This window comes from Mercenaria mercenaria, chromosome 3, assembly GCF_021730395.1.
Source record: "Mercenaria mercenaria strain notata chromosome 3, MADL_Memer_1, whole genome shotgun sequence".
In the NCBI taxonomy this organism is placed as follows: Eukaryota; Metazoa; Mollusca; class Bivalvia; order Venerida; family Veneridae; genus Mercenaria; species Mercenaria mercenaria.
In genome coordinates this window covers 87,894,783-87,917,709 of record NC_069363.1, presented here as the reverse complement: position 1 = coordinate 87,917,709, position 22,927 = coordinate 87,894,783, and the positions used below count along the sequence as shown (strand labels likewise).

Here is a 22,927-nt window from a genome sequence, read left to right as displayed (position 1 = left end):
AATAATTGTAAAATTAGTACAAAAACACCCACAACGGTACCTTGAAAAATCGTAAATTATTTTACATGTCGGGACCTGTGCTAAATTCCGGAATTTGGTAAATTTTGACGGTCAGGATATTTTGCCTGCAATTTAAAGGGGGTGGTCCTGATACCAAGCAGTGACTACTTTGAAAAATTAGTACCAAAACGGCGCAACGGCCCCTGGAAAATCGTCAATTTTCTACAGGTCGGGATCTGTGGCAATTTCCTCAGTTTGGGTTAATTTGGCGGTCCGGATAGTTTGCTTGCAATTAATGCTAGGATGGTCCTTAGAATACCAAGCAGTGACCTATTTTGAATACCATTCGTATATTAGTACCAAACCCCAGCAAGGGTTTATCCTCGAATATTGGCTATTTTCTACAGGTCGAGACCAGTGCAAAATTCCTGAGTTTGGGTGACTTTGGCGGTCAGGATATTTTGCTTGAAATTGTTGCTAGGATGGTCCTAGAATACTAAGCAGTGACCTCTTTTAAAAAAATGTGTACCAAAACGTCCGGCAACTGTACCTTAAAAATCATGAATTTTCTACAGGTCGTGACATGTGTGAAATTCCGGAATTTGGGTGATTTTCGCGGTCCGGATAATTTGCTTGTAACTTATGCTAGGATGTTTCTAGAATTATACCAATACGGCCAGCAACGGTACTCTCAACGGTACCCTGTAGAAAGGTAAACTTTTGTGATAAACGGGACTGAGAAAAAACAATACGCCTCCCAATTCAGTTAATTCTGGTAGCATAAAATACTCGTAATTTAAAATCCGCAGTCTACGAGGAATATGCGGGAATTTTTTTTAAATTTCAAAATTTCGAACGAAACCCGTAACTTCAATTAGGGATTCCACCTTAAATGGAATCAAGAAGCTTTTCCCCTATTTCAGTTATAAATAACCATTGTTTTGTTTATAAAGTCAAGAACCCCTACATATGTGTTAATAAGTTGTCATGGTTTGGAAAGTATAGTTAATTTGCCTCTAAAGTAAAGAAATTGAAAAAAATTAGTGATTTTCAGTATATGTTCAATATAAGCGTGGGGATACTTTTATAACCAAATTGGAAGCAAAGATGTTCAGTTAGAATATTTTCACATAGAATTGAGAACGCTTGGGCTAGCTCCTAGAAGTAATGGTCAGTTGACTAAAAGCTGTGTAAAAAAAAGCATTATTTCCCCAAAACAACATATTAATTAAACAGATCGCAATCGTTTTCGACACAGCTATCGCCAGCAACATGCACATATTACCACAATTTCTAAGCACAATTTATGTGAAGTGTCAACACAGGACTTTCACGGTATAAGTATATCATGGTTATTGGCAGACAATGATGATTATAATAATAACTTATATATATTTGGGTCTAATAAAAATAACTTAAAATGTTTTGGAATTATACACAATGTGATTCATACATTTCTTGTGTAAGTAATTAAACAATAGTTATTAAATTTTCATATTTTACAACGTCTGAATCATACATCAATTGTGTTAACTGACTTAATAAACACGATTTATCAATCGCGCCTGCAAGACTAAAACACATGATTACATTTGCGATCATATAAGAGTAACACAGATCTGTCATTAAGAGGGTAAATCAAGCGAAAATGTGCCTTGCGTGTTGACAAGCGGTAAAGGATATTGAAATACTAAACAATTTAAACGATACAAATCATAAATCTAAATCAACAAAAATGTTTTTTTCGGTTGTTTGAAACCTTACCATAGAGTGACCACAGTGCGGTTCTGAATTAAACTATTTCATCAACTGTCTCTTGGAGACTGTGCAAGGTGATTGCTACAAAGTCTCATTCTGATACACAAGGTTAAACATTTGTTATTACATTTTGGATCTTATAGCTGCACGGGAAAACAATATAAATATAATATAAGTGCATTTCCACTCTCTAACTCACTTTAGCTCGGCTACCAGTTACATATGCTATTAATTATAATTTCATACCACTATACTCTCTGTATATGACTGTGATACTTTTATGCATAAAATCTACCGTTTGCATAAAGGCACGTGGTGTTATCTGTTCTTCCGTCAGTCGTCAGTTCATTTGACCCTTGATAGTTTCTTTTAATTGTCAGCTCATTTGTTTGTTTGCATCCCAAAAAAGTAAAGTTTCAGTTTAAAAATTATATATTCATTGCTTTTCTCAATAAGAATATATGGCCGCACCATGAGGAAAACCAACATAGTGCATTTGCGACCAGCGTGGATCCAGACCAGCCTGCGCATCCGCGCAGTCTGGTCAGGATCCATGCTGTTCGCTTTAAGAGCCTATTGCAATTAGAGAAACCGTTAGCGAACAGCATGGATCCTGACCAGACTGGATGCTGGTCGCAAATGCACTTTGTTGATTTTCTCATGGTGCGGCTCATATAATAAATTTGGCAGATAGAAACAACTTTCTCGACTGATCTATAGAGTAATGGTCTAGGGAGTATATACTTCAAAAATGAATATTAACGTGTTAGGATATAACCAAATAGATAAAATGAACCTTAAAATGATTTGTAAACACTCTGATTCTTAGTCGTTGACTTTACAGCTTAATCAGTACAGATCGTTTGTCACACGGTACTTTGGCAACTCTGGTCTTCTGAAAAAAGAATCAAAATAGTCATTGTATGCTACAAACATTTTCACTACTGTTACACTGGCCGTGTTTTGAAAATGAAAATTGTTTCAATCTATAAAATAATATGAGCCGCGCCATGAGAAAACCAACATAGTGGGTTTGCGACCAGCATGGATCCAGACCAGCCTGCGCATCCGCGCAGTCTGGTCAGGATCCATGCTGTTCACTTTCAAAGCCTATTGCAATTATAGAAACTGTTAGCGAACAGCATGGATCCTGACCAGACTGCGCGGATGCGCAGGCTGGTATGGATCCATGCTGGTCGCAAACCCACTATGTTGGTTTTCCCATGGCGCGGCTCATATTATTAGGAAGCTACATCTTAAAACATACTCGTTACCATTATGATTTTAAGGCAATATGATCATAAATAAAGAGATGTGTAGTAATTTCTATGTGCGTGTGTACTATGGCATGTCAAACGTTGTTAAATTATATAATCTATGTTATTATTATTTTATGTCAGTTATTGTTATTTCAATCGAAAATTTAGAATATGACACGACATTGCATAACAATAACAAACATACAATAAAAATAGTATCATACATATGTAAGTTAGCAACGTTTGGCCTGCCATACTATGCAGATGTGAGTGTGTGACACATTACCTAAACTAGTATCACAATAACGATGATCCTCGTGCTCATTTTCTGGAATGAAATAGACGCCATCTGGAGGCACTTGAAGGTCATTCATTACTTCTTCTTCATTACCCAACTCAACAACCTCTTTACAAACTGATTCCCTAGCTGCCTCGTTTACGTCGTTATAAATTTCTTCATTGATATGGCCTCCGAGGACACGGTCTGCTAATAGTGTTATAAATATTAGATTTAACTGGATTATAATAAAGTTGAAAGAAAAGTAAAATAACTCACGAATATAATAGACTGTATGACATTGTTTGATATTTTGTATTTAACAAATAAATAATATTTCTTACAAAGGCGCTAAAATATTTGTACCATTCATGGCATTCATGTATTACTAAGTTTAATACACTAAAGTGTAGAACAAATACTTGATTTACATACCTTGTCAAGTTGACATTTATTTTTGCAACTAATTTCATATTTTCTGTAATAATATTAGCTTACTTCAAAAGACAAATGCAGTTATTGCTTAGTTATTTTCCACGAGAATATTCTGAGCCGTCATTAAAATCATTGAAAAAACAGCCGATATTTCATTCCTAAAAACAGGGGAAGGATAGTTTGTATCGTAGAATAATTATTTCTCAGTATCGCGCTTATATGGATTAATCTATGTTTTTAAACAGATTGTCTAAGAGCATGGATGGAACATTTTGTCGTGCAAAGCATCGCAAATACAGTATAAACTTGTACCTGTTTCTGACATGCCTAAATTGCATAATTGATCATAGTCACGATGTTCTCCTAAATGTTCGTGCAGATCTGTATAATGATCTTCATCCGATCTTGTATTTCTTGAAATATAGATGTTTAAAATGAATTTTATAAAACGTTTTATCATTTTCTATAATATTCAATAATGCCTTTTGTTGGCTTTAACATCACAGCGACACAATTACAGTTGATATGGTGACTTTGTCGATTTTGAAGATGGAAGAAGATCCCATGTGCTCCAGGCATTATTTCAAGTACAGGCGAGCAAAAAGGTAGGTCACCGACTTTCTGTAAAATTGAGGGATGGAGTCCTCACATAAAAGGATTCTAATCCATAAGTGAGAAACAAGTGTTTCAAGTCATTGACCTTGTCCAGTCTGCCACAGAAGTCCCTAAAAAGTTATTGACCGTTTCGTGCAACAACGTCAGAATTTGTATTTTGTTATGAAACGTGATGCTAAGCACAATGATGCATTACCAGTTTCGGCAATATGCATTTTATCCGTTTAATTCTAGTTGAATTGCTTCAAATAATTGGATTTATGTCATTTATGGCTGATTTCGGTTAATTACAGTGATGTCTGGATCCCAGTATCACACATTTTGACATATACAATAGTAAATGGGAACCAGCTATTTGTTGGAGCAAGTACTTGTAGTAAAGTACTATGTTCGAACTTGGACCAATCAGAAACAAGTTCTATAAATAGCAATCAAAGCTCACTACTGCTAGGGTATAAATAGGTAGCCGGATGACAGTGAATTCATTCTGTATCCAGCGACTGGTGTAAACACATTGAGGATTCAACTTATAATTTATCTCGCTACCTTGATAAGTGACCTATTACAGCTACACTGTTAGGGCAGATAAATTATATAAAAGAAAACGTCTGAGACTAAAAAAGAGTTGCAGTAATGTAACTAGCTTTCGAGCTTTATGGACAGCGCAAATTAGTTTAACCTTAAAAGTTTACGGGATAGGCGATAGCAAATACAGGCTCAGCATCGGAAAGCTGAAACTGGGACATATGGTTTGGTAATCTCCTGAGACATTAGGAGAGTTCCAGATTACAGACGAGGTTCAACGTTATTGGCGAAGTACATCCAAGCCATTGGGATCATACCTACATTGTAGTTTAAAGCTATATCTTATAGCATATAGGCGCTGGGCATCCATGAGTCAGGACACTCATATTGAGTTGCAGCTTCTATTTAAGGGGATATACGCTGAACATCTATGCGATAGGACTCGTATGTTGTTGATTCAAAGACATCGTCTGACGGGAACTTCAACGAAAGAACCAGTCAAGTACAGTATTCCCAGCTTATAGGAGTTTGAGCTGATTATCAGAAGTTGAAGGTTGCTAGTTTGAAACATCGAGAGATCCCTGAAATTATCTAGCTCATAATTGAAATCATAATCATTGGTATACGAATCATTTTTGCGAGGAAACCAGAAAAAAAAGAGTGACATATGGTCTCACCGCTCTACGTTTTAACAAAGGATTCTACACTCAAGACATTTAGCTAGTCTGAGACATAGTCAACTTAGCGATTTGACTAATTACATTGCTCAAGATACTTATGGCGTAGGCATTTCCATTGATCATATAACTCGTATCCTAACAAAATAAGTCTTGCGAAAGTATGTGACATAAATGATTTATGAACAATTTATGGTAAGAAATTTGGTTGAATGATTTACCCCCTCACCAGACGACCCTAACTTATGTTGTTTTCGATCAATAGAGAGAAGTAACTGTTGAGCTTGAGGAAGGTTCGTCCCATTCTTCACTTTACCTTAATCCTATATACATTATATATGAAATAAGAAGGAAAAATATACGGACCGGGAAAATCCACTCGAGATACCAAAAATTCGAAATAACTGAAGTCGAGATAACGGTTTTGGACTGTATGTGTAAAATATTTAAATCCCCTAGAATAGATGTATTTATTCTAGGTTTAAAAAAATCGAGATTTTACTGTATTGAAAAGTTATTGAAGAGATTGTTGCACGATTACTTCGTGCCGATTTCAGTTGGTATATAGCTGAGTTGAATAGTCAGTTAAGTCATTCGAGGTTGTCGGCATTGCTTAACACAATACACACTACTTACATGTATACAAACTGGATTCCATCCCGCTCATCCATTAAAAGTTTTTTAAATTTCAAGAAAATATTAGAGTCTTGAAAAGATATAAAAGTTAAAACAAATAAAAAAATGGACGATATACATGTTTTATGAGCGTAGCGAAATAGGAAATAATTGCAAAGTTGTTGCATATAATGGAACAAAGTAAGTACATGCCCGTCTCGAAACTACATAGTGATTTGTCTCATAATGTTTCAGGATCAAGCTGTTGAAAGCGCATTTATCTTTTTTTTTTACAAAAAAAATGATTTTCCTTCAATATTTTACATGACTTGTCGATCTCTAATTCTTATATCTGAAACATCAAAAAAAAAAAAAAAAAATAAAAAAAAAAAAAAAAATAAACAGCATGAAACATAATATATCTTTTTTTTAAAACGTGACTGATGCAGACTTGATCCAAGCCAAGTACACAAATCTATGAAATAAATCATATTTAGTAGATCGGACATATTGTCGAAAAATATTTAATCATTTCTTTTGTTATCTCAGCAAATAACGATTATATAGGTAAATCGTGCAAAGAAGAAATATCTTTTAAACGAAAAAACAACAACAAAAAAAAAAAAAAAAAAAACAAAATCCGAAGAATTTTAAATAAAATGAATTAATATAAATACTATTGTCAGTACTCCAAAAATGCGTCAAACAATTAATAAAAAAACAACTGATCAAACATCCTAAATCCTGGTTAACCGTTCTTTGCGCTGATTCAATCTTGGGTTTTATATTACGACTGCATCAGCCGCAGGCAAAACGAGTTATATCATGCTACCTGCTGTTTAATGTCTTCGGTTTTCGCGGTAAGTACTAAGAATCAATACATTCTGTTAAACAATGATTTATTACTCATCTGAACAAATTCATAGAGCAAAAACATTTGAAAAGATAATATATACTCTTCAGTTGATCATAATTTAGCCGACACAGGGGTATGCGAGAAACTGAAAGCCAAATCGCTTTGTAGTTTATTTTTGAAACTAACCTGTACTAACCTGTACTATATTGGAGGACACAGAAAACATATTCAACACAATTGTGTTGTCTGCTTTACACTTCCTCTTATTGAAGTCTTTTAATATTCACAGTTTGAATGAAATGACTTCTTTAGTAATTTCTGAGTTATGTTCTGTCGATCGTAAAACCCGTAATACATTTCCAACAAGGCATCCTACCTATGACGTGTCATTAAAAGCCCACCAATTATTCTAGACAAGTCTTCGTGTTGAAGATTCCTTTATCGTTTCGATGAATAACATCCAGACTGAGCGGTGTTCGAGAAATAGTCAGAATATTAATGTCGACACAGTCGGACATACTCAGTGGCGGATATATGCTCTGTTGAAATTTTAGGATAATATAAAAATAATATATAATGTTTACTTACAATTTCAGGCAAGAAACCTTAAAAATAATTATCGTAGTCACTCCGACAAGCAGTATAACGGATGAAGAGGCAACTCCAATGAAATAAAAGAAAACTTTGTTGCCGCTGTCTTCAGTTTCTGGTACTAAAATGAGAAATTTCGATATATTAAAAGGTATACATTTACAACTTGGTCAAATAATCATAAGATATCTTTAAAATTGCAGTAGCAATAGCTTTAAGGAATACACCATTCCAAGCGGTTCCGTGCGTATTTTGTATTTTCTATTAGGTGTGATATGGCAATTTATTTGTTCCGAACTTGTATGGTGATATTTATTGTTCTGTGGCAAGTTGCGTGGTTCGTGGTTGCGGAGTAGTATATTTTGTGATGTGCTCGATATAATCAAATATAATATATCTATAATGGCAGTTCCTGAGAATCTGTTCTTTCATCCTAAAAGTATGTATATATTGAAAAATGATGTTTATTCGTATCAAAATTGTTTAAAACGTCAATGACCTGCTGTTACTGTCATCACAGTTTAACATTATGTTTCAAAACTCGATAACCCCTGTCAGTTTTTCTGTTATTTGAACCAAAATATTACGAAATACTTTCAATGCACTTACTACAAATTTCTGGCACATTTTCCCAGATTCCGCTTTCATTACAACTTCTAGTTGTGTACTGCTTAGCGAGTCGGAAACTGCCGTTGCAGTAAGCCGTGATATTGCTGCCTAAGGGCAATCCCATGGAGACTGAATTTTGTGAGGATATGTAATATCCACCATCTAAATGTAATGGCCATTTACACGTTACTGGAATACAAACCGGGTTTTCACCGCTCCATAAGCCTGTTTTTAGGCATTCTCTTTTCTTTGAAGTAGAATTAAGGACATATCCTTTATCACATTTTGCATTTATACCAACAGAATAAGCCTGGGTTCCATTCACATACGGGTTTGTATCTTTTGCAAACACGTATGAGCCATTAGAAAAATCTCCAGGGTGATCACACAACGTGACTTTGCGACAAAAGGTGAACTCTTCATTCCTAATGCAATCTGATCTGCAGCCTCTCTCAACGTCTCCACCTACGAGATAAGCTATGTCATAAGCCGCATACACTACAGTGTCATAATTTGTTTCATTTGAATAATACGTACTTCCGTTTGGAAATAAATAGTATCCATTCCGTAATTTAACCGGGTATGGACACTGTATCTTCATACACTCACTTTCATTTCCAATGAAAGACGTCGTATCAAAACATATGCGTTGTGTGAGGCTATCATCCACTTCATATCCCTCGTCACATCCATCTTCAATAGAAATAAAGGTAAGGCTATCGGGTACTTTAAATATCAAGTATGAGCATTCTTACAGTAGTGAGATATCATTTTGTGATACAAACATTTACGACAGAAAGGCAACAATATTCATAACAATAATTTATTTACCCGATCCCAAATTTTGTATCTTTCATTTTGTAAAATTGTTCTTGTTTACCAGTATTTGAACCAAACCGACTGCTACTACTTTCCACTTAACTTTTTGTATTTATAGCGGGCCTACCTTGCATTGTACGGTTTTGTGCTGTGTTTGCTTTTGTTATACCTCCAGGAAATCTAAATATTACCTTTTAATTATTTATCAATCTAATAAGAATATTTATTTGTTAGAGATAAATGGAAGGGTTGTTATACTTGGAAAGAATGCTTTGGACTTATGACGTCATCTTGTCGTAATGTAACTGCCATGAAGTTTTTGAATTTTACGACATATATAGACAGTAAATTAAATGTAGCCCGTCAAAAATAAAGAAATATTCTCTATAGCATTATATGCATGTGCCTATGGTATGGAATCATATTTATAAAGTGTGTTTCATTAATGTTTCTAGGTAGATAAGATAACGTTATAGAATGATATGTGACAACTGCATGAACTACACATGTTCAATAACACATCTGTTGTTTTTCACAGAAAAACTGTTGGTATAGATATTATATTAGATGCTTATTATTACTAATATTTCCCACTTGTTTACTTATCAGATGCAATGTATATCCCCCTTTTACACATATTTATGAGTATCTTAAGTCATTGGATGCAATATCAATCATCTACCTGGGATGCAGATAGGTATAGAAGTATTGTAATATCCAGTATCAAGACATTCAATAGAAAAGGATCCTTTCATGTGATATCCCATTTTACAAGAAAACCATATCACTGTTCCAACAGTATTCGTATTATTGACCAGCTTGCCAGAGTTCCCATAGATACCGGCATGGAGACCTTTTCTAGCGCAAGGCCGTACAGGAGGACAAGCTCGAGGGGCTGAAACAGAAAAGTAAGGTATTCAGTATATACCACTTATTTTTTTTGTTCTCTTGTTCTCTGTGTGACAAAAGTTTCATTTTTAAGACAAGTATATCACATTATTACACAATAAACTCCGTCATAAACATTTCAACGATTTAATCAACACAACTTTTTTTTTCTTATTTCTTTAAAGCTTTTGTTTCTTCTTTTTTAAGTGATATCTATAAGCAGGTATGTGAAAACAGATGTATTAATAAGATTTTTGTTCAATACTTCAGTCTAAATTAAAGCACGTTCTAATAAGGACCCTGCTAATCTGGATGATTTCAAACTGCATACATAACCTCATAGAACAAGTAACATAAATAAATCTAACTCATTTTGTCAAAATTGCAACTTTTTATTACATAGAAATTGTGGTGAAAGTGTAAGCAGGTCTCACTAGTACTAAATGTACTGAATGCTTTCTATTTTAACATTAGTTTTATGCATCATGAAACTATGAGAAAGGCTCAATTTCTCAGACTCACGGTATACAAACACTTCTATGTAGAGAGAATGTTATAAAATATTTAGTACGTAAACCAATAAATATGGAGAGGGGTTTCAAATAGTCGATCATGCTGCTTTAATAACATATGTTTTAAATGTACTAAATGCTTTCTATTTTAACATTAGTTTTCTGCATCATGAAACTATGAGAAAGGTTCCATTTCTTAGACTTACGTTTTACAAAACAAAATTATTCTTCTATGTAGAGAGAATGTTATAAAATCTTTAGTACGTAAACCAATGAATATGGAGAGGGGTTTCAAATAGGCGAGCATGCTGCTTTAATTAAATATGTTTTTAAACATCTTTAATGACAAGTTATATAAATCGCCGATCAGTATTACTATTTTGTTGTGCAAGTCTAAATATAATTTATCAAATGAGTTTAACAAAGTCAGTATTGAAACAAAATGAATTTAATATCAGTTAAAACTCACATGCATTGTCTCTGATATGTTTAACAAGGAAGATATAACGAGCAAATTCTGCAACTTTATCTGTATCATTAAATGTATCACCTACATGAAACAAATGTCAAGTGATTCAATGTGCTTGATAAACTAAAACTGTTTGTTTTTGTGACGGTGTACGAGAACAATTGCAATGACTTGGGTCAATATTCTACTGTAAACAAGCAATTTACAGAGTTAGAAAAACGGCACATGTACGTGATAAAGTAATTAAACTTTATCTTGCGTATCCCTTACTGAGAGGTAATATCTACGGCAACGTCATTTACAGGTTTTAATCAAAGGCAAGTATTTCAGTATATTTTTTAACAGTATATTTTTTAACAATATAATGAAGGCAGATATTGGTAGATCTACTAATGTTTAAGAGAAAAGTTCTTTTAGTGTACGAGTAAATAAAATAAATTACTATTTTTGTTCAGGAACGTCCAAACATATTTCCCGAGCCAGCACATTTGCACTACAGTGGATACGAGAAAATCGCAAATCAGTAACAAATTCGCATGAAATAAAATAGCCATTAGCTGAACTGAAAAAAATAAGCTGACGTTTCCTAGCGAATAATAATTGTACTTCCCATTCAACCTTTTTGACTTCTAAATGTTTTATTCATTGTTGTGCGCTGTTGATGAAAACGTGTAATGTATATGTCACTTATTCGAAGATAACTGTATTGATCACAAAGTTTTATACAAAAGATGAAATGTGGCAGAAATATTTCAGCAGTGAGAAAATGTTATTAATAGCTTATGAAATAATTATATCCGTTCCAAGTACACATTTACATTCATCCGGCTGCTATGACAGATAAAAAATCATGTACACAACGTCATTCTTACTTAATTTTGCAGGAAACGCAAGGTTGATAATGTAACGTTATGTAACTATTCCGATTTCTTTTTAATCTGATATCTGCTCTGCGTTTTATTTATTAGAAATTCTGTTCTTCGCAAGTTTCTTGCTTATTATGAGAATCTTTCACTGGCTGAAGGTGCAGATTAAAATATCTGGTTGGGTTAACTGTTTAGGCGGTAACGAGGCTCTGCCGAGTTACCAAAAAACCGTTACCTGAGAAACAGATGTTTCAATCCACACCTTCAACTAGTGACATATTATTTCTCCGTATTCTTCAGTTAATAGAAAAAGATAAGTAAAATGAATGCTTTTCTTCTGAGCACTATTTTATTATGGTAGCGTATGAATTTACACACATTCATTCATAAATTGAAGAACGTGAGTCATCTTACACCTCAGGGTGTAAGACGAGTCTTTCTAGTACCACTCGCAAAATCACGGAAAAATCCTGTCTGGCATGCAAGAACAAACAAATACTCTCTAGGTCGCTTTTTTCTTTAATGACCATACCTTATGTATATCTTAGAACGTAGTACACGTGCAATAATGGAATAAACAAGCTGATACTTTACATGCATAGACCTGTACTTCGCATAAAGTCAAAAAAGCATATCCACCGTCAGGGTTGCCTGTATGTCCTGGTATTTGTACAGTTATTGACGAATATGAGTTTGAACCGTCTACTTCAATTCTTATAGTTTTGTTATTATATGCTTGAATTCCTGTATCGTTGTAAATAACAACGCTGTCTCCTAAAACAACAAAGTTCTGAAGCCTCTCTCTGTAGTCTGAAATACAATACGGTCTAAATTATATGATATTTCAGGATTCCATGTGGTTTTTTTTGTAAATCTTTACCCGTGAAACACAGAAACGCACACATATGTTTTTAACTCAATGAATTGATACTTATACAGATACGACTTTAGAAAGTAATTGAACAAAATGACACACAGACCAACGGACACGCTGCCTTTGGGATAAAAGTTCAATTCAAAACTAAAAAAGTACCTTGTCGGTTAAATATCACTATTCCTGTAATATTAAATTTTCTGCCAAGGTCAACTGTTAAAGAAGCCGATCCACTGATATTGCCTTTTGACGTATGGCTGCAACTGCCTGTACTAAAGTCTGTACTATTGTCTCCATCAACAGCCAGGTTTGCTGGATAAGGTATATGCTCTCTGTACGTGCCTGGCATTTGGCTCACAGGTTTGTTTAAAGCTACATTTTGTCCTGAGGGGATGTAAAATATTTTCATATCTACCTAAATTAGTATCTACTCTTGAAACGATGTCATTACACTATATGTAAGCTATTGATATTCAAAAACGTAGAAATAATTATTTAATTTAAGACATTATAAGAAATTTATAAACAGGAAAATGTGCATTTAAATTTTAACAAGAATCTGGAAAAACAGACATTAATTAAAACGAGTATATTAAATAGTAAATTCTATTTTTATCAAAGGCATTTTGCACTACCAGAAAAGAATTGTCCAGATTTTACTGACAAATTGTAATCATTAATATAAAATAAATATACCAAACCTAAAAAATGCCAGTCTGCATCAGCTACACACATGCGATTATGAGTCATTCCCAACCATACTAAAAATTGATAGATAATCTGGGTGTCCATTTCGAAAGCATATGTCAACGCAGACATATGTAGAAAGTTTTTTACAAAAACAGAAAGAACAACACGTATTCCTTATTATATAATTTTGATCTGGCAATGTCCTGCTTTCGGTGTTTTATAATTGTTTAACAGGATGTAGTTTATCAGTATTTCTTCATTTGCACGTCACACTATTTTTCCTGCTTTAACAATTTGTAAATGGCATAATGTATTACTTTATTTACAAAATGCCATTTACACGAACCATATTGATAAAATGTACATAGAGCCAGCAACATTGTCATTTATCTCGAGTTGGACGACCTGTGGTTTTCCTACTTTTCTATTTTATTCAAGGAAAATAAACGATCGTACAAAAAGCATGATCAGGATTTTCCAGTTGCGATAAATGAAATCCCGGAAAGGAATAAAACAGGAAACACCTTTTTATTAAAAAAGATAGCAAAGTCCACGGACAGGACATGCTATTACTTTGAATGCAGATAAGATAAGACACTAAAAACTTAGATTATTAGATCGGAAGGCGCGCCTGCTATCTGTTGGAGTCAATACATCATTTAATAAACCCACTGGTTCGATGCAACTTTTAATGAGCATAAAAATAATGGCAATGTATTAGCGTAACAATTTAAGAGAACATGAAATGAACATAATTCGAAGAATGTTTTATCTGATAATGGCAGTTATAACAAGAAAATTCACTACCATTTCTAAATGACTTAGAAGCTTCTATCTTAGTTTTGAGGGTAGTTTAGGGGCAAAGGAGCAATAAATGACACAGTTTTTTTGTGTTATCCTTTAGACATTTTATGTACAAAAAGAAGACTAAAACGTTTGTTCCATCGGATTTTCCAACCTATGATATGGTGTACAATAGAATTTTTCCCCCATATTTTGGCGTGCTGGATATTTTTTCGGGCGGTAAACATTTTTTTTTAACTTAAGTAAAAACGCTTTGGTATTGTTTTATGGTGTGTATATGTAATAACGAAATATGTATCAAAGAGCAGTCTTCTGAGAATCTTTTAAATATTCATTTGGCTTTTCCAACTTATCAATGAAAAAAAAATGAATCGTCTAAAAACAGGATACATCAAACTGACAATTCAGAATTTTGCGATATTTAATAAATATTGACCGTGTGAATTAATTCACTCTCCTTAACCTTTTTTATTTGTCTTAATGAGTCACATGTGTATGCTATATATTTCCACTACAGTTTCTATTTGTGGTGGGACTACTTCGCGACTTTATCTTTTAATTTATTATTAATGTACACGAGGCACTGATCCTCAACATAGACGTGACCAAATACAAGTCAAAAACGTCCTTGTGGTAATACCAAATATGTCAAGGAAATAGTTTCGTACCGGGCTACGCTTAGATATGTCACGTTAAGTCAACATTTCGTATCATTATACAAACACATAAGTCATCTTAGAAGCTGTCATATCGTTTATTTATGATAACAAAACAGGATTCTATGATATTTCACAAATAACATTGATAAATAGCTTTTATGTTCAATTTTTCCCTAAAAATAACTAAATTACCAATAAACTAGATGGAGAAAATGCAAATATAAATTATGATCTGAAACAATTCAAAATAAAACCAACTAATGGTTCGAAGTCAGTGCCCAAAATTGTTCATTTACTTGTTAGCTTCGTTTCGTTGTTTATATGTTTTACTCTGACCATATGTTGTGTCTATGTTTTCAAGAGAAACACATTCAACTATATAACGTATGGTTTGCTACTATGATTGCTTAAGCACTTAAATCAATTCAGATTTTGTTTCGTTTCAATTAACACACTAGGTAACCGGATTCGGCGCAGGATGCTATGTTCGGCGCAGGATCGAAACATTGATTTGAAAACTTTAGTTGGATTAGTATTTTCCTCATTTTGGTCTATAAAAACAAATAACCGGTAAAATCACTAGTCTTATCACGTTATAAATGAAGTTTCCAAAACCGATTTAAACTCCTGAAAATATGCCATTTTAAGGAAAAACGGTGAAGTTACATGTTAAACTTTACGCCAGTTTCGACAATTATAAAGTTTATAGCCACATTTCTTTAAAAATATTGCAATACAAAACAAATGTCTTTATGGACTATATTTATCAATCCTTTCCCTGTCATCCTTCCAAATCATAATGTCTAAATCGGTGTTTAAGTTGAATTTTTTATGTTTAAAATACATCATATACATGAAAAAAGGCGATGTTTGGCGCAGGATGAAAAACATTGGGCGATCCTTGGGAGCAGGTTATTGTAAACTTTATCACAGATAAGCGCAATGACCTATTTTTATATCGTTTGTAACGATTATATTCAGCAGGAGCCAGTTTTCAGAAATACATGTATTGCTGCCTGTACTATGAGTATTGAGCAGTTTAGTATAATGGTTCTGGTTTATTACATAAATAAAACACTTTTCGTGTCTATATTCAAATGTTCTTTTTAATAATTATAGAAATAACGAATGTCACGATTAAGTATGTTTAATATTATGAATAGCGTACCTAAATTAAGACGTCAGATAAATTAGGACAGTTTTGACCGATTAAGTTGGAGTAAAAAATAGATTATAATTTTTACACGAAAATTGCCCTTAGCTAACAATGTCAATACGCCGATAATCCTGAGTACTCCGAACACGTCATTGCCACAAAATTGTTCCAGTTCTCGTGATGTAGTCGAGTACTTACACTGCTTAGCTATAGATACTGCTATTAGAGCGAAGTGGTAGAGTGTCTTAGGAGTGCGAGGTCCTGGGTTCGAGTCCGTCCCGGTCAGAGTTTAAGTAATTGCATTATGTTACAGCATATATTAGGAGGTTATCGGACTTATTCAGATGTTCTATATTTTAGCGAACAGTATAGCGGTATATTAAGCAATCCAGATCACTTTTGAATGTAAAATGAAATACACCCTAATAGAATATATCAAATATATAGTATGTCCCTTTGATGTTTCTTCTCTACATGTTGAAGAAGTAATATTTCCTTGTTCACTAAATTTTCTTTGAAATGAAAATATCAAATGCTCATAACTATACTCTTTTGGTTGAAATATCGCGAATATATCTATTTGTGAGAAATATATGGATATTTGAATGTATTTCTTTTTCAACTTCATACATATGTTTTGAAAAAGAAAGGTACCATATCTACATTTAGATAGTAAAAAAAAAAAACAAGAAAGAATATCCAACAGGGAAAGCCATGTTCCAAAAACGCAGTCTCCCCAGAGGCACACACGATCAACACACGCACACCACACACACAAAAAATAAACACACAAGGGCAAAACAAACAAATACAGGAACTCAGTGGGGGCACTGCCTTGGAACGGTAGGTGGCAAAACCACCACTGGGGAGTTTAAACCGGTTTATGGTGCACCTAACCTCACTCTTACCCCCACCATGTTCCAAAATCACAAGACAGTGTAAATAAAAGTTATTCCCGCCAAGTGAAACCCTAACATACGTTAAACCCTAACCCTTATCATGCTAAATACGATTTATTCTGCACTTGCGGCCAGTGTAGATCATGATCAGCCTGCACATTTGTGCAGTCTGACCATGATCTTCACGGTTCCCCATTAATTTAGTATTTATTTGGTAAGCAGCCTTTTTAACAGTTAATGGTACTGTCCAATGAAAGATGGCGAGTTCATTATATAGATTGTGCAGGGTACGGGTTAAGATGATACATAAACTCTACTTCCGGGCTATGGTTTTCATGTCTTAGATGGTGACAAAATGTAAGAACTTAATGTTATGTATTTACTTTTACTATATATTTTGTATGGAACGTAAAGAAAAACATTTATGCTAGTATAGACAACATTACAACATTTGTGTAATGATATCAAGAATGACCTTTTCGGCGAGAGTGCACGCACAATCTGTGGTCATTCAGAAAAAAACTCATGAACAAAATTCAGCTAGAACTTGTTTAAAAATTCAAATTAGATATAATTGTTTTAGATATATGCACCATACATATTCTTTATCAAAAACTTATTTCAAACCGAACAATTATCGGCTTTCAATTTGTAAACAAATATCATATCTCGGTAGCTGGTAACATCTTTCTCATCATTAGTCTGACAGGTAAGATGATGAAATAAAACTGGGGATGTTTAGACTCTTGCTCACCTTAATGTTTGTCGAGAAATATCTAGCGTAGATATTTACCCGAGTGTAAACACATTATTCCGTATCAGCAATAATGGTTGTTAATTTATTGTATTGAATAATGTTTAATAAAATTAATCATTGGCGATCATCAATAATTAAGTTCGAAGTATATAAATCTACTCCATCCAGTTTATAGGAGTATTCAGGAAAACATCCATCTATTCAGAAAAGTTTGAGTACGTGTCATACTGTGTCATGAAGGCAAGAACTGCTTCGTGGCAAAACTGATATTGATCCTGAAAAGTAAAGTTATAAGTTAACATAAGTTGTAATTTATCTTTTAAGTGATCATAGCAAGCGCCATTACTTCTTCTACTGCAAACGGTATACTTGGACATAATTAGTAACACTTAGATGCTAGATTAGCTCAGGCTTTTATGAGTTTAGAATACATTAAACACTCATTGGTATTTGCAGAATACTGTTGGCAACTTACCACAGAAGGGATAATCTGTTCTCTAGAGTTCCTCATTTCTTCAACCACTTGTGAGATGGCAACATCTTGCTCAATCTTCATTCTCTCTATAACCGCCAATATAACGCAATACAGTCCGCTTTTACTCGCTCCATTCCTGAAATATCAAGTGTGCTTACTTGTACAATGCTATTCGGCAAAAAGCAACTTAACTTACCTTTATTCAGAATATCTTGATATTTCTTGGTACAATGTACTTGACTTATCAAAGAACCGACGCTACAGTAGCGGAGAAAAGTGTTTAAGTGAATGATAAGAAAAAATATAATCATTGTACGTAGTACCAAACATTGCGAAAGAAATCAAGAAAAACCCCGTATAGATTTCAATTCAAAACTGCGTGTAGTATTAAATGACGGCATATTTCATAGTTATTATAGACGTATACTATGTTAAGGACTAAGCTATTCCAAAACACCGTCATTTGACGCATAAGCTGGATATAGCATGCGCTTGTTTGATGAAATCTATTTCATACAAATCTAATATATATGTATTGAATATGCTGTTGGCAAAGATACGTACATGCAATGCACGAGAACTGTGCTGTTTCCAGTTTGTTGTTGCCAACCTTGAACTAGTTCCATCAAAGATAACATATCAACGGGAGATTCTGGAAGATTATGTTGAAGCTTCCAACCTCCAAACTGAATGTGCTTTATATGACGCGTCTAAGTGAAGAAGAGAAAATAAAAAAAGAATAAATTGATCATAAGTATATCTCAAATACTCAGACATATTATGAAAGAAGCATTTCTTTACATCCACATTGACACATGAGATTGATCACATGATATTAGGAAAATCTATACTTTATATGTATCCAATTAACTTGATCGGGCATCATTGAATGTCTAAAATGTTATTTACTATTTGCTTTTTCTTAACCGTCAAAGATAACACTTTATGACGATTTGAGTCATCAGTTACATCATGGACGATGTCAATGTTTCCATAGGTAAGTTTATCCCGTTTTGCTGGCCAATAGATCTCTGCATCCTTAAATAAAAAACATGAACATTCAAAAAAGAAACATCAACACTACACCAAAACAAAGAGAAATATATTGAAGTTTTAGTTGGTTTCTGAGTTGTTAATGTCTACTGTCGCCTCCACATTTTGCATGGCAAGGCTTTTCCTAGATTTCACTTTTATATATAAAACAGAACTATTTATTTTATACATGACAATTTCAAGGCTGATGAAAGGCATTTTAAAGTTTAAAAAAATCTTGAATATTTCTGATTTTATCGTGATAAGTAAGAACTTTGCAAACGAAAAGTACATTTCGGCCATAAAACATAAAACGTAAGTTTAACTACCATCATTTCCTCGAGGTCGTTCATCATTACAATTGTTTGAATATTGTGTTCCCAAACAAGTCGCCAAAAATCGCCCTTTGTCGTTTCAAGGGGTGTTTGCGTTATCATAAATGCTTTCTTCTCCTTATAGCTCTGCAAGCAAATGAATAAGTAATGTTTTACTTTGAATTGATATTCTTATTCAAATTTCTTTAAATTAAGTACTTGCGATTGCTCATGTTGTTATTTACATTAACGTCAATTTTACCAATTATAAATGTTTTTCATCAAATTTAGACTAATGAAATATTAGATGAATTATTATACCAAGAACTATGATTTAACTTTATGTACCTTAACACTTTCATTGAAAAAAATATCATGTAAGAAATAAGCATAAGTGTGCTTTATGCCAATGATGTGCAAACACACGTACATTGGCTCAAAGGTAATAAAATTGTTTCAAAGAAGCAATTATATCTGACAACGAGATTCATTTAATACCGGTAGGAATACAGCATTCACATAATTGCTATCTTGCCGCTCGTCTAACGTTAGTTGTGGCATGTACTCATCAACTAAAATATACACGTTTTTGGTTGCTTATCTTTATATGTGATTATATTTGTTAGAAGGTTACTAACATAATGTAGATCAATAATAAAAAGAACAGTTACATAAAGAGAGGACTGTTACGAATATCTTAATATTATCGAAAAAAATGCTTAATTTTGCTTCAACAACGCAACCGCTACAAACTGTACAAAATCAGAATTTTATTGAAAGTGGGACATGAAAATTATTAAATTAGTATTATTTAATATGTGCAAACACATAAAACAAATTAAATTTGTGTAAGACTCTTTTTCCAGTCCTTAAAACATTTTTGAAACATTTTCATAATAAAAGCTTGACGTAAAAACATCACAATACTATGCAATCAAGGAATTATTGAAAGTACAAACTGTTAACGTGTTAACAGTTTTTCTTCATCTAAAGGAAAATTATTCTACAATTATATTAATTACACTATTTTTAATAGAAATAATAACAGTATCAATATTAGTTTAGTTAGGGGAGATTTGCATTTGCATTGCAATACAGTAGTATCAAATAATTTATGTAAGAAGTTGAAATTTCTAACAGTTGACTTAAATTCAGAACACAACTCTGCTGGTTTGCGTGCAGAGGCCGCCAAAGTGCCAAAGTTTTTTCAAATAGTTGTATTAGCTTCATAATAATTTCATTGCGTAAATTTATTTGACACTATTTCAACTTAGGTTTTCATTACTATTAAAATAATAAGTAGATACGACAAGGAAATTATTTTTCATACGTCTTAAATGTTGAGTTCTGCTCATCCCGGGGCTAGAGGGCGTGGACGGTAGCATGCATTTCCACTACCGTCCATGAACAGGCTCAATCAAACCGAGCCTGAAACATTTTCGTGTTGAGTGACCTGTGAAGTTTCCACTTTTTTCTATTTTAAACTTTAACCTGCATGAAAGTATTTTGTTCCGATACGTAACATAAAGAAGAAATGACTAACTAGGCAGAATGTCCAAGTATCTGTTTTTCTGCCTATTCCTTACAACATTTGCTGACACGTACTGACTTTCCTCCGAAACGGGTGACATTGTTCTCAAAATCTGCGAATATTAAATATTACACTAAATGTATGTAATGTAAATACGTGCGTATTACAGACGTTTGATTAACAACGAAATCAAATATTGAAATAATATGCTGTGTTTCGCTTGAGACTATGAATTTAATATGCATTACCGGTTTATAGACCATCAAAAAATTACTGACCGAAATTTATGTTTCATTAATTATTCAAGACACGTTATGTCCAATACATTTTTGAAAAAAAGGAGAATTTCACGGAGATACTTGACATTTGAGACCATCTTCAGAATCAAAAAGTTATCAAAACTAAAATCAATATCGATTTTCATTGTTACAGAATGCAAATTAGTCTATCAAATGATTTCCTGGTACCGCAAATTCAAGATCTATTTTCCGTCGTTGGATTTTTTCGTCTATTTCTAGTAGATCTTTGTAAGTTGTAGGGAACCTAGAAGCTGGCAAAGCTGATGTTGGCAGCATCAGTGTTTCCACTAGTGCATGGTGAACAAATATGTATTGTTCCTGAAAATGGAGATACTCATGACGATACTGACGGCTGTATCATAAAGTTGCCAGGTTACGGTACATACACAAGTAATGTTCAGTTATTAAAGTGAATAACAATTCATATGAAATGAAGAAAATTTGTATCGCTAAATGATTAATTCCTCTTCTATTTTCAATAACTGTTTCTGGAAAATATCCTCTAGATATACTCAAAATTTAAGCACCTTTGTTGCTCTTTGTACACCAGTATGTATGCATTTTTCAAGGGACTATTTTGTTGATTAGAATATATTATTTACTGGCACATGTCTGTCGAGATGATCGACTTAAACGGTGTAGCATAAGATTGAACATGACTTTTAGGGGTTTTGAGCTAGATATGTGCCTTCCATATAAGACATATATATATTGCAGTGTTAGACTCTGTGTGTACAAGTGTCTTCTAGCCCGCCAGCTTAGCTCAATAGGGAGAGCTTAGATCTATGGATCGCGGGGTCTCTAGATCAATCCGCGGGCGGGCTGTTTGTCCTTCGTGACGATTTGATAACATACATCGTGTCTGAAATCATTCGTCCTCCACCTTTGATTCATTTGGGGTAGTAAGCAGTTACGTGCGGAGAACAGGTTTGTACAGGTTCAGAATCCAGGAAAACTGGTTAGGTTAACTGCCCACCGTTACGTAACTGACATACTGTTGAAAAACGGCGTTAAACCAAAAACAAACAAAACAAGTGTCTTCTCCTTAGGTTTCTCATTCGACTCCAACCCCCTTTACAATTATTATCCATTTACAAATGTTTGGACCATGTTCACTCTTTGTTCCCTCAGTGCCTGCACTGTCCCTGCTACATCTATATAGTTCAAAGCCATTGCTTGGTCTGTTAAGTAATCCAAAGCGATAAATGTACCTGTTCTTCCTATGCCAGCACTGCCAAAACAAAACGTAAAATAAATGGAAACGTATAACTTCAATACATAAATTGAAAAAGTAACGCAAATGCTGAAATACCAAATGTTTTAAATATCTGGCAGGTCAGTCAGTCTAGAATATATAAATGTATACAAAGTCAATTTAGTTTAACACTATCATGACTGGATTGATTACCGCATATACTAAGGAGAAATTAGTTTTAGCTCCATGTACTGACCTGCAATGGACAACAGTCGGACCTGTTTCAAAACAAGGTGCGTACTTAACTTTATTGCGGAATTTGACAAGAGAAGATGCATATTTTGGAACACCTTTGTCAGGCCATGCTGTGAAATGAAACTGTGTAACTCTTTTCTCTGCACTATCGTCCTGTTTTGAAGGAAAATAAAACATATTATTAAAAGAACACTTTTTTTGGTTTTGTATCATCAA

At 33.7% G+C, this 22,927-nt stretch overlaps 2 protein-coding genes across 2 annotated transcripts in view; both read right to left on the bottom strand.

Moving 5' to 3' along the window:
* Nucleotides 1–2,296: 2,296 nt before the first annotated feature.
* Nucleotides 2,297–14,364, bottom strand: LOC123525616 (CUB and sushi domain-containing protein 3-like). The gene is made up of 9 exons (XM_053539185.1): nt 13,347–14,364; nt 12,805–13,029; nt 12,366–12,581; nt 9,719–9,931; nt 8,218–8,910; nt 7,606–7,729; nt 4,042–4,142; nt 3,304–3,504; nt 2,297–2,653 (listed from the first exon to the last, which is right to left on the bottom strand). Exons 1-9 carry the CDS (start codon nt 13,462–13,464, stop codon nt 2,625–2,627), a joined length of 1,920 nt encoding a protein of 639 aa, XP_053395160.1. The 5' UTR covers nt 13,465–14,364; the 3' UTR covers nt 2,297–2,624.
* Nucleotides 14,365–15,758: 1,394 nt separating this feature from the next.
* LOC123524141 (uncharacterized) overlaps nt 15,759–22,927 on the bottom strand; it is a 59,924-nt gene continuing 52,755 nt past the window's right edge. Inside the window, exons 34-43 of the mRNA XM_053539820.1 lie at nt 22,713–22,864; nt 22,357–22,492; nt 21,430–21,579; nt 20,975–21,074; nt 19,930–20,003; nt 19,447–19,578; nt 18,995–19,123; nt 18,650–18,795; nt 18,086–18,221; nt 15,759–17,885 (exon numbers count right to left, since the gene is read on the bottom strand). Coding sequence (XP_053395795.1) covers nt 17,808–17,885; nt 18,086–18,221; nt 18,650–18,795; nt 18,995–19,123; nt 19,447–19,578; nt 19,930–20,003; nt 20,975–21,074; nt 21,430–21,579; nt 22,357–22,492; nt 22,713–22,864 — 1,233 coding nt within the window. The 3' untranslated portion in view covers nt 15,759–17,807. The remainder of the gene's footprint in view (nt 17,886–18,085; nt 18,222–18,649; nt 18,796–18,994; nt 19,124–19,446; nt 19,579–19,929; nt 20,004–20,974; nt 21,075–21,429; nt 21,580–22,356; nt 22,493–22,712; nt 22,865–22,927) is intronic.

Bases quoted from the DNA above. Each gene is read 5' to 3' on its own strand.
- LOC123525616 (XM_053539185.1), bottom strand. From the start codon at position 13,464: ATGTCTGCGTTGACATATGCTTTCGAAATGGACACCCAGATTATCTAT. The intron at 13,030-13,346 runs GTTTGGTATATT...ACATCCCCTCAG, and splicing joins TGCAGACTGGCATTTTTTAG to GACAAAATGTAGCTTTAAAC. The intron at 2,654-3,303 runs GTAATGTGTCAC...TTCTTTTTTCAG, and splicing joins TTATTGTGATACTAGTTTAG to AAGACCAGAGTTGCCAAAGT.